General features: G+C 49.6%; 2 protein-coding genes across 2 annotated transcripts; both read right to left on the bottom strand.

Moving 5' to 3' along the window:
- Window positions 1-1,431: 1,431 nt before the first annotated feature.
- On the bottom strand, window positions 1,432-8,096 carry e2f3 (E2F transcription factor 3). Its single transcript, XM_084697114.1, has 8 exons — window positions 7,575-8,096; window positions 6,264-6,369; window positions 5,784-6,003; window positions 5,530-5,687; window positions 4,798-4,913; window positions 4,544-4,703; window positions 4,297-4,373; window positions 1,432-2,126 (listed from the first exon to the last, which is right to left on the bottom strand). The coding sequence occupies exons 1-8, from the start codon at window positions 7,830-7,832 to the stop codon at window positions 1,947-1,949; spliced, it is 1,275 nt and encodes a 424-aa protein (XP_084553240.1). The 5' UTR covers window positions 7,833-8,096; the 3' UTR covers window positions 1,432-1,946.
- A 375-nt stretch (window positions 8,097-8,471) lies between these two features.
- On the bottom strand, window positions 8,472-11,994 carry srfbp1 (serum response factor binding protein 1). Its single transcript, XM_084697118.1, has 4 exons — window positions 11,893-11,994; window positions 11,026-11,274; window positions 10,425-10,889; window positions 8,472-10,286 (listed from the first exon to the last, which is right to left on the bottom strand). Exons 2-4 carry the CDS (start codon window positions 11,272-11,274, stop codon window positions 9,264-9,266), a joined length of 1,737 nt encoding a protein of 578 aa, XP_084553244.1. The 5' UTR covers window positions 11,893-11,994; the 3' UTR covers window positions 8,472-9,263.
- Window positions 11,995-12,000: the final 6 nt, after the last annotated feature.

The following is a 12,000-nucleotide window of genomic DNA, read 5'->3' as shown; positions in this document are numbered from 1 at the left end:
GGGAATGTATCAGGGAGAGGGACAGATGGAATCACTTCACTAATGCTGATCAAAAGCTCTAATGTAAAGATTGTAGCCTGTACTGATGGTGAGTGTGAGAAGTGAAGCTGTCTCTCTGGTCCTCTATATACACCTGTCTACCAGATCACCTGTCTACCAGAGATCACCAGTTGTGTGAAGTTTGGGACTGTGGTTGTTCCATGGTTACGCCTGGTTTGCCTGTAAACTGTTGGAATGGCATAATTTGTACAAGAGGCTATTCTGAAATTAAGCACGATTGATGTATTGATCAATTGATTTGTCAATATCACCCCCACCCCAACCACACACTCAAAACAAACAAGCTACCGCAACACTGATTTAATATCCGTTTAATTCATGCCAAAGCATTTTGTCCAGCAGGAACTCAGGTGTGCGTGTGTCCAGCAGGAAAGATGAAGAAAATGACTAATAACAGCCCATCAGCTGCCCAGTGACACCTGATGACCTGCATTCAACAGGAAGTGGGGAACGGGGTTAATCACAGCTGAAAACCCATGAGGACAATGCCATCTATGGCCAGGAGAGAGTACTGCACTCTGTTGATGTGGATGACATCATCATGTTAACCCTTGTGCTGCCTTCGGGTCACATGACCAAAAGGTTCATAGCGAACCATCGTTGTGTTTACCCAATTTTACCCAATACAAAGGCAAATAAAAATAATTTTCTTTTAACCTTTGCAATGTGGGGGGTCTGAGACAGCCCAACAGTTAAAAGAAAATGCTTCACTTTGTTTTTGTATGCGGTAAAATTGTCGCAAACGAAGGTGGGTCACAATGACTGATGGGTCAGAATGCCTCGAGGAGAACACAAGGGTTAAGTATGTCATTTCTCACCTGCAGACAAGCGCAGACTGGAGACCTCATGCGGGACAGTGTTCCTCTCCAGCACAGAGCAGCTAGACAGCCTGGCTGCAGGGGAACCATAGGGGGTCAACAGCACCATGCAGTCTGAACCATGCATTCATGATCACTGGAATGACCTGCATCTCTTAGCTATCTGGCTAGGTTGTCAATGAAATATGACATCATTCAGTTGAGGCTAGGAAGCAGACCACCAACAGCCCTCATCTCTCCAGTGTCAGGCCTGTTGATAGGCTGAGCTGTGACACCCCCTGCTGGTCAGTATTATACAGCCAGCGATGTTGCAGCTCTGGATCTGTGGAGATGAAGACCACAGGACTCACTCGTCTTCCTCAATCAGCTGGTGAACCACACCCTGAGGAAGTCCTCCCCCACCTCCTAATCTTGCCCTCACCTCCACCCCCCAAGCACTTATCCCCGAACCTCGTTGACCCCTGACCTGGAGTCCTGTGTGACCCTCGACTCTACAGACACCAGCTGTCACACTGCTAGCAGAGAGGGGAGACCCCATTAGAAGAAAACAACATTCTGAAAATACAACGCTGGATAACTTTATTTACCACACACACACACACCCACACACAAATTTGTACGCATTTTAACTCAGGGTTAAACAGACCCCATCCTCTGAGCTGGCTCCACACCAGGAAGCTGCACTCAGCTGACAGCCTCAGAGAAATGGACACAACTCCACTTGTTAGCATTCCAGAAATGCTCAATGAAAATGGGCTGATATTTAATGCAAAATAATCTGTAAAACAATGTGGTTCCGAGACAGCTGTCTGCTTACGAGAGGACCTCTATCCGTACGAACCGATCTGGAACACATTACAACCGTGTGTTGTTGCAGCCAGTTTCCTGCTGACTTGGTGCCCGTCCATAACCTCAAGGCTCTGCAGTGTGAATGTGATATCAAAAAGAACACGTGCTCTTCAAGTCATCCGTAATGATGACAACCAGAACACAGCCTAGCAGTGAGCAGGGCCGCTGCACAGCTGCAGAAAAACAAGACTCAAGTTATTGACAATATTACACTATTCTTTATGACTGAAAAACATTAACATTGGTCATTGTGGCCGCTTGTGGACAGAGTGCAGCCACTTGTGGACAGAGTGCAGCCACTTGTGGACAGAGTGCAGCCTGGGGGAGGAGCTTGCTTGCCGGCAGGAAGCTGTCACAGGTGGGTGACACGGTACTTCCTGGATCATCATTTCCATTTACCTTCAGGACACATCAAGGCATCACATCAAGCCAACACAGTAACAGGCTGTAAACCAAACAGAGCCCCTATGTAGTCCAGGAACCATAGGTGTAAAAAACTAAATTAATCCTACATTTGATAAGACTGTAACTGAGATTGAAGCCTTGCGACTTCTCAATGGTGTTGACGTAATCTTCCATGTTCACGTGTTATAACACTTCGGACAGCAAAGCTAAACAAAGTTCTGAGATGTAACAAGCCGTGCGTGTTGAGGAAAACCTCAGACTGCAATATCCAGACTGCTGCAGCCCCAGACTGAACCTTGATGCACAAGAGGGAAATTAAGGATTCAAGTAAACAAACCATCCAATTGTCAGGTAAAGTCTGGTAAAAATTAAAAGGGAGGACGGTTCAAATCAAAACAAAGGAACTTCTCTTTATAACATGCACTTCTATTATTCAACATGTCATTTCAAGTCAAATCTACCAGGGCCCTGAGAACAGCAGAACCTCACACTAGTTCAAACATCACTACCAGCTCACTAAATGAATCATTGGATAGGGTACACTCCTTATCAGCGTTGTGTGTGGTGCGGATAGTGTGTGGCGCGGAGTGTGTGTGCACGCGTGTGTGGTGTATGTGATATGTAGAAAGGAGGCACCATTGCTTGTCCCTGGGTATTGAAGCAGACTATGGATGGCAGTAACACACAACGCAGGTCGTGGCAACGGTCTGCTTGTGGCAGCGGGCTGCTTGTGGCAGCGGGCTGCTTGTGGCAGCGGGCTGCTTGTGGCAGCGGGCTGCTTGTGGCAGCGGGCTGCTTGTGGCAGCGGGCTGCTTGTGGCAGCGGGCTGCTTGTGGCAGCGTGCTGCTTGTGGCAGCGGGCTGCTTGTGGCAGCGGGCTGCTTGTGGCAGCGGGCTGCTTGTGGCAGCGGGCTGCTTGTGGCAGCGGGCTGCTTGTGGCAGCGGGCTGCTTGTGGCAGCGGGCTGCTTGTGGCAGCGGGCTGCTTGTGGCAGCGGGCTGCTTGTGGCAGCGGGCTGCTTGTGGCAGCGGGCTGCTTGTGGCAGCGGGCTGCTTGTGGCAACGGGCTGCTTGTGGCAACGGGCTGCTTGTGGCAACGGGCTGCTTGTGGCAACGGGCTGCTTGTGGCAACGGGCTGCTTGTGGCAACGGGCTGCTTGTGGCAACGGGCTGCTTGTGGCAACGGGCTGCTTGTGGTAACAGGCTGCGGTCTCTACCAAGCAGGGAGAACAGGCCCTTGCATAAGCTCCTGCAGCTCTCCTGCCCAGACACTGCACAGTCCTGGGCCACCCTAGGACAAGCCCAGGACAGGCCCAGGACTGAACCACAACTCTGAAAGCACAGCAGAGCCTGGTTGACCCTGCCTGCCCTGGGGGGAGGGGCAGTCACACAGACGGCTGTTCTCTCACAAGACCAAATTCCAGTGGTTTCCTCCAGGAAGGGGGGAGGGGATTCCTCCAGGAAGGGCGGGGGGTGGTTTCCTCCAGGAAGGGCGGGGGGTGGTTTCCTCCAGGAAGGGCGGGGGGTGGTTTCCTCCAGGAAGGGCGGGGGGTGGTTTCCTCCAGGAAGGGCGGGGGGTGGTTTCCTCCAGGAAGGGCGGGGGGTGGTTTCCTCCAGGAAGAGGGGGGGGGGGTGGTTTCCTCCAGGAAGGGCGGGGGGTGGTTTCCTCCAGGAAGGGCGGGGGGTGGTTTCCTCCAGGAAGAGGGGGGGGGGGGTGGTTTCCTCCAGGAAGGGCGGGGGGGGGGGGTGGTTTCCTCCAGGAAGAGGGGGGGGGGGGGTGGTTTCATCCAGGAAGGGGGGGGGGTGGTTTCCTCCAGGAAGGGGGTGTGGTTTCCTCCAGGAAGAGGGTGTGGTTTCCTACAGGAAAAGGGTGTGGTTGCCTCCAGGAAAAGGTGACCCAACACAGAAAATGTACCCCAATGTGAGGCAGAGTCTGATTAGTAACGCCTCCAACATGTCAGCTCCTGTGACGCAAGGCAGGGTGGAGCTCAGAGCAGGGCATCCAGAGGCAGCAGGGGCAGGGGGAAGGGGGAGAACAAGTCGCTCACACCCTCATCCTCCCCCAGGCTCAGCAGGTAGTCTCCCCCATCCAGAGAGAGGGCCGGCGGGGGAGACAGGGCCACAAAGGGGTCCTCAAGACGGGGGAGGAGGGAGGGGACAGAGCTCACCGTCACCGCTGGGCATTCTGGGAGTCTGGAGAGGGGGTTGGAGAAACCATTACTACAGCTGCTGGGCTGGCCAGCTCCTAAAAGAACCAGAGAGAGAGGGAGAGGAGGGAGGTGGAAAGTGAGAAAGAGAGGAGGTGCAGACCAATCAGTGGGTGAAAAATCTGGACCACCCAGTGACTAACATACACAGCAGGCTAGCGTTAGCAGTGAAGGACATCTGGAGCAAGAACACCCCACAAGAAGTTACCTTGGGACACCTTGAGGAAGGAGCAGGAGAGTCCATTGACAGGAGAGCAGGAGCTCCTTGAGAAGGCAGCTTCCGTTGTGGGTATGGAGGGGGCGTGGTCATCTGAACACAGAAACACCTCTATAGGCCCCTGAGTACTGCTGAGGTGAACTTGGAGGCTCTGTGCATGAGACAAATAGAATTGCTTAAGGGGTGTGTGTGTATGAGGGTGTGTGTATGAGGGTGTGTGTATGAGGGTGTGTATGTACGGTCACCTCCTCTGGATGGGGCACCTCCAGCCTGGTATCTGCTGGGGCCTTGATGACGATCACAGTCTGCTCCTTCAGACTGGGGATCCTCCTCACATCCTCGTACGTCAAGTAGGCCAGCGTGGAGCAGGGTCAAGGACCATCACCTCCATCACCTCCATCACCTCCAACACCTCCAACACCTCCAACACCTCCAACACCTCCAACACCTCCAACACCTCCAACACCTCCAACACCTCCAACACCTCCAACACCTCCAACACCTCCAACACCTCCAACACCTCCAACACCTCCAACACCTCCAACACCTCCAACACACACACACACACACACACACACACACACACACACACACACACCTCCAACACCTCCAACACCTCCAACACCTCCAACACACACACACACACACCAACACCTCCAACACCTCCAACACCTCCAACACACACACACACACACACAACTCCATCACCTCCACACACACACACACACACACACACACCTCCAACACCTCCAACACACACACACACACACACACACACACCTCCATCACCTCCAACACACACACACACACACCTCCAACACCTCCAACACACACACACACACACCTCCAACACCTCCAACACACACACACACACACACACCTCCAACACACACCTCCAACACACACACACACACACCTCCACACACACCCCACAAGCCCTCAGTAGCTGTAGCAGGGTTTACGTGGGGAAGGATATGACTTGTTGAGCCGGTCCTCAGTCATCAGGGAGACGCTGCACGTGGCCGTGTGGATGAGCTCATCCAGCCTTCTCTCCTCCACGCTCAGCTCCTGCAGCTCCCTGTCCAGGGCGTGGCTGCTCCTCACCACCACGCCCTCCTCACTCAGGCTGCAGCCCCTGCACACACACACACACACACACACACAGATGAGCACAAGCACACCCTTTATGCTGCTTGTCTAGTGAGCCGGTCTGACTGTTGGTCACACCTACATCCACTGGATGTTGTTCTTGGACTTCTTCTTGATGAGGTGGACGCCCTCCAGGACGTTGGTGATGTCATACAGCCTTCTCTTCTGCACCTGCAGGGCCTGTGAGGCCTGGTTCAGGTCCACCACGCCATCCTGCGAGCGCGCCAGCAGCTGCACAAACTTCTGTGTGAGCAGGCCCAGGGACGTGTCGTAGCGCGTCTTCTCGGGGGGGGACTTGGGAGCTGGGGGGGGATTAACTCTGTCACAACCCCATGTACTGATGTATTAGGGCTGGTATTAGCGTACATGTTATGGGAAGGCTCTGCATTAATGAGAATTTAAATTTTTAAGTAAAAGGGCTCATGGAAAGCAGTTAAATGTGGTCAGTGACTAGTTTAGGAGGGTTCATTTGCTGAGACTGGCCCTAGCTAATGTAAATCTGAATTCACCATAAGATAAGGCTTCATGTCTGAGGCAGTGTCTCTGGGGGACCCAGTCTTACTTTTGGGACCCCGTACAGGGGGGGGGTTCCTCCTGCCCCGGCCTGCCCGGACGCTGTCCTCCATGGGCGGCCTCGCTCCCTCCTCCAGTTGCAGCCTGCGCTTTGCCTGGGGACACACCACGATTTTACACACAGAGAGAGAGAGAGGGGGGCGACATGCAGGCCACTGTGGGGGACTCTAGCCCTCATGGTACACGCTCTACCCACAGACTTCCTTAGGACAAATGTACATCACATTGGGGATCAGAGACAGCAGCCTGGAGCTCATGCAAACTGAATGCAGCCCCTTCAGAGCACACCCAACCCCCTCTTCACGCAGCTAGCTGGCTCAGCGGCTACCTAGCTGGAAAAATCTGTAACAGTTTACCAAACCTGTGTTAATTCCCATGGTGGTTTGATTACAGTTGACTGTTGGTACAGATAATATGACATCACGCTGTACTGTACGTGTACAATCACCCTCAACCCCCCTCGTGTTTTCTCATCGAGCTGCTGAGTCTCGCTAACGTTAGCCGGGATTAGCATGCTGCAACTGGGGGGATGGAAACAGAGTGAGTCTCCAGTGCGCGTCTCCAGTGCGCTTTGGTGGGAGCTGAACCCCATCCCCCTACAGAGGTAGTTAAGGCCTAGTTTCTCTTCAGATAGCTAGGTTATTATTTTTTTTTAATTATAAATCATGTATAAAAACGATGTATTTACGGTGTCGTTGCTCATATGTACATTTATAATCAACAGGATTTTCTTGAACGCTCGAACACCATGTCGAAATAAATTACGAGAATCGAAACTTTACAAAGTTTTTGGGGTGGCGAAACGGGTGGTTTTCCAGTCCGATTAGCTTCCTACACCAGCAGCATGGTACAGCTGGCCTTCCAATAACTAGCTTGTATATTCTCTCGCTACCTAGAAACACAGGGCTAACTAGCAAGCTATCCAAATACCTGGATCACACGTTAGGCAATTACTAGCAAGAAGGCTAGCTAGCGAGAAGGGACAAGTTGCCATGCAAGCTATAACGTAAAGTTGCCTTAAGTGCATTAACTGTGCAACAATCGATGTGGCTTTTCAAGTTATTCGACTACACAGGCAGCAAATTCATAGTAGCTTCATAGAGCCGGATATTCACAAGGCAGAGGCAGTCTCGAGCCTCTAGTGCGAGGGGGAGATTAGCTAGCAAGGATAGGAAACTGCTTCACTGTTTGAAGCTAGCCAGATGGACAAGCACCTCTTGTTCAACACAAATTCAATATTAGAAACATATTTCACATTCGTAGAAAGTTAGAAAAGTTCAACAAGAGACAGTACGATTACCGGTGGCCGTCCGAGCGTGACGTTCTGTCCTGTCCCGTTTGGTGATGATGGATTGGGAGTTGCGTACAGCAGACTCCCGGTCGGGCCGGGGAGACCAACATTAGTGGTCTGATTTACGCAGGACGGAGGTGTTATTATCTGTATGTATGTAGCAGTAGGATAGCGATCTGATATTAAAACCGTGTTTTTGTCGATAGAGGAGCCCCCGACCCCTGAAATAAGGACTCTCTCTGGGATCGAGGCTACCCCCTTTCTCATTTTAAGGCTCGAATGCCTTTTTGTCCCTCTGTAACTTGGGCGCTTATTTCCACAAAATCAGCGATGATTCAACAAAAAATAATCGAAGTAACTGTTATACCACTGTCTTACATGACCAATCCATAGTAAATATTAAATGAAAACTCCCTAGAACTAGCAGATGCAACGGATTTAATCCGGTCGCGCGTTCGTCTCCAGCGGATAAAAAATGGTTCCAGGAAGCTGACAATGAATGAGGGGATACAGTTTTCGCGCAAAGGGCCCTGCCGCGAAACTCGGATTTCCCGGGGAATTTTCAAACAATATTTACATATTCTACACGATTGGTCAGCGCTCCAGCAACATGAAGTCTGTGCGTGATGACGTAGGCACAATCGGCCAATTAGACGAAGACGCCGACCTAAAGAGCAAGCATGATTCTCTTGTTTGAGGTCATTATGAGCAGAACATTAGCATTGTTGAATGAAATAATTGTTTTGACTAATTTATCTAGACCAATGCTAGGTTGGCTAACTAACCTATTTGATAATTTACACCAACTTGAAGACAACGTATTTCATACGCAAGATGAAGCTAATAAAATCATTTATCAAAATATGGTGATAGCTCAGTATGGCTGTTTCTAATAACACTGGTGGATTGAAAAGGTAAAATATTTTATGAACTGTTTATTTCACAACAATCGATCATATTCCAGTCTGATCCGTTTGGTGAGTTCACCCAGAGGAATTATTTTAGAAAATCCAAATGTATAACGTTTTTTTTTTACTGTTGCTTGCTTTTCTACAGGTACACTTGCACTTAAAGCGATTCATGTTGTTTAATTGTAACTTACTTAACTACATGCTCTTATGGTTCTTCCCTTTGGCACTTATTTTTGGTTGTTCACAATATGTGCTTCATGTTTTGGCTACCCACAATGCTTTGGGGCTACTTTGTTGTTATTATCAGTGACCTATGCACTTTGTAAAGCTCTCTCTTGGAAGACGCTTTGGATAAAAGCGTCTGCTAAATGAATAAATGTAAATAACGTTTTATTTGGTTAAATCTTACTTCTTATAGTTCATAAGCAATACTGTGGAAATTGTGTTTCCCTAGTTACGATAAACAGAACTAAATCTATGAAACTCAACATTAGAAGCTTTAAATAATTGTTCCCATGGTACTCAACCACAAATTATTAACAATGTCTCTATAAATGGTAAACATGATCATGTATTCAGATGTACAAACACAGAACAAGTTTCTGCTTAATGTAATAATGTTAAGCTCAGATCTTTCAAAATAATAACACAGAGGGCAACAGTACAAGCAGCGCAAGCGAGAACTCAGACGAGCCTCGTCGAACACAAGGAGCTGAGGGCACGAGTCTAAACAGAAACTTGATGCTCCGCACGGTCACCTGGCTCCAGGGCTGATGAGAACAGAGCTTCAGTCGTCAAATGTGATTTTCTTCCCCTGGAAGACCTGGATCTGGCTGCCCTGCAACTTCCTCTTCCTGCTTGCCTCCCATGACGGATGCAGTGCCTGCTCAGGTGCATGATGGGAAGAACCCCTGCCACCCTGTTGCCTAGAGCCAGCTCCTCGCCCCCGGCCCCTCCCCCTCCCGACTGAGCTGCTGTTGTGTGACTGGTGACCTGTGTCTCCGTTGTTACGGCTGAACCTGGGGAGGGCGGGCGTCCTCTCTGCTCCTCTACCCTGCTTCTGAAACCTGGAGGCTCCTCTTTCCTGGGTTTGATTCTGAAAGCCTCCTCCTCTGCCCCTTCCTCGACTCCCTCCCCTCCCCCCTGATTCTCCCCGCCCTCCCCCAGGTTGGTTCTGCCCTCCCCTTCTGGACCCATAGGACAGGGAGGAACAGAAGACTGACTTCATCTTGGTGGCTCTGGAGTTCAGCCTGGATTCAAGTTCGTCAAGCTCTGCCTGGTTGTGGTCTGAGCTGTGAGGAGGGCAGGTGGAGTCTGTTCCTGGCTCCGTCTTGCTCCCCCTAGCTCCCCAGGGGGCAGAGCTGCTCCTCTTCTTCTTGAACTTCTGGACCTTTCCTAGGAAGAAGTCGTCGTCTTCACTTTCCTCTGACTGGGAGGACTGCTTACGGAAACGCTCCTCTGTGCTGTCGTCAAAGTACTCTTTCTCTTCCTCACCAGCAGACAACTCCAAGTCACTCTCCTCTTGGTTCCTGCTGTCCTCCTCCTCCTCCCCTGTGTTCTGAGCCTCTGTCTCGGTCCTGTCTGGTTTAAGCCTGGGTCCCTTCTGTGAGCCGGTTGTCTCTTTGACCTTGTTTTGTTGTGGGAGACTATGTGTGTCTGTGTTCTGCACTCTCATGAGCTTGCAAGCCATAGTCTCTAACACCTTGACCTGAGTGCCAGTTTTAGCGGGGCTTGTCTTCTCTGCTGTTTCAGCAGCTTCTTCTCCAGCTGAATTCTCACTCTCTTTAACTCCATCTTCTCCAGCTGCATTCTTACTCTTTTTAACTCCATCTTCTCCAGCTGCATTCTCACTCTCTTTAACTCCATCTTCTCCAGCTGCATGCTTCCCCTCCACCACTTCCTCCTCCTCCTCCTCTTCTAACTCCACCATCTCCTTCTCCTCCTCCACCACCTCCTTCTCCTCCTCTACCTCCACCACCTCCTTCTCCTCCTCTACCTCCACCACCTCCTCTACTTCCACCACCTTCTCATCCTCCTCTACCTCCAACAGCTTCTCATCCTCCATCTCCTCCTTATTCTCCTTGCAATCTACCTGCTCCATGTCATGTTTCTCCTCCTCCTCCTCCTGTACCAACACCTCCTGGTTCTCCATGCCTTTTTGTTTTTCTGCATCACCGTCCTTCGACTGGCTTGTTGACATGTCAGGCTGCTTTTCTTTCCTCCCTGTCTGCTTTCCTGCTGCCTTCACCCTCTCCTCTTTGAAGGCCTTAACAGCAGCTTTGATGGCGTCTATCTTCTTGCTGAACTGCGGGTGAGAAGCGATGCGTGCTGTGGCTCGCTCACACAGTGTGGACGTGGGGTTTTTGCAAACTTTTTCAAAACTCAGGTTCTTCTGTAGGGCAGCTTTGGTGACCTGGTAAACACAAAACATCATCATCAACCAAGAGCCACGCAGGGTCACCAACAGCTACAGCTGATCATACTCATGCAGTGTGTAGTTATCCAACAAACCCTCTCTGACTGTGTCTACAGTAAGAAGCAGCATTCACCTGGTCTGGTTTGAGGTCTTTCATCTGGTGGATTTCTTCCAGCAGCCTTTCGACTCTTCTTCTGTTCCTCTCCAGGTCCTCCACGGTTCCCTTCTTCTTCTTCAAGGCTGTAATCTGCCGGGTCATCTTCCTGATGACAAGAGCCCTCAGCCTCTTCACCTCTTTCCTCATCCTCACCACCTCATTGTTCAGGTTCAGAACACCTGGCAACTTCCTGTTTTCTTTAGCTTGTTCTTTGGAGGATGACATCTGTTGATTAATAAGACAAAAAGTAGGACTCACGGGGGGAAATCTGTGTTTCAGCAGCAGAGACTAATAGGTATTAGGTATCACTAACATGTCATACAATAATGAAGTAAAATCCAATTCTCAAATACACATATTTTACAAACAACATGAATATAAAAGCATATGATCATAGTTGTTAATAAAGTTATTTGTTCATTTTGTTTGAGTGGGTCAATTAATGTAGGCCTACTCTAAAAACACCATAGGACACAGGAAGCACCAATTCGGTAGTTATATATCATTTCAAGAATTCCTATAACTGCTACATAGCATACCCATGTACATTTAATAAGCTGTGCTTTATATTTCATCACCATCAATTTAGGACACATGTTCGCTGCACGTTCTTAACGGTCGAAAGCGTTGAATTGTTTTGGTAGATCGCTAAGAAACTAGAAATACATCATGTGTGAAGTTTTTAGCTATAACAAACGTGGCTAAACAAGCATGGGACTAAGTTGTAGTAAGATTAAAGTTCATTATTCCGTATATAAAATGCCAGAGGTGACAGTATTATAGACACACTACAATGTATACACGAATGTACTTAGCTAGCTATATAAACTTCGCAGAACGTACCTTTCAATTTCTAGTCATAAGACAAAAAAAGAATCTGGTAAATTTCTTGTCGACTACTAGACAGCCATTTTTCCAGCGTTGTAAACGTCAGTATGACGTCATGGCGTT

The sequence above is a fragment of the Hypomesus nipponensis genome, chromosome 4, assembly GCF_054491055.1.
Source record: "Hypomesus nipponensis isolate SF chromosome 4, ASM5449105v1, whole genome shotgun sequence".
NCBI lineage: Eukaryota > Metazoa > Chordata > Actinopteri > Osmeriformes > Osmeridae > Hypomesus > Hypomesus nipponensis.
This window is presented reverse-complemented; position numbering and strand designations above follow the sequence as displayed.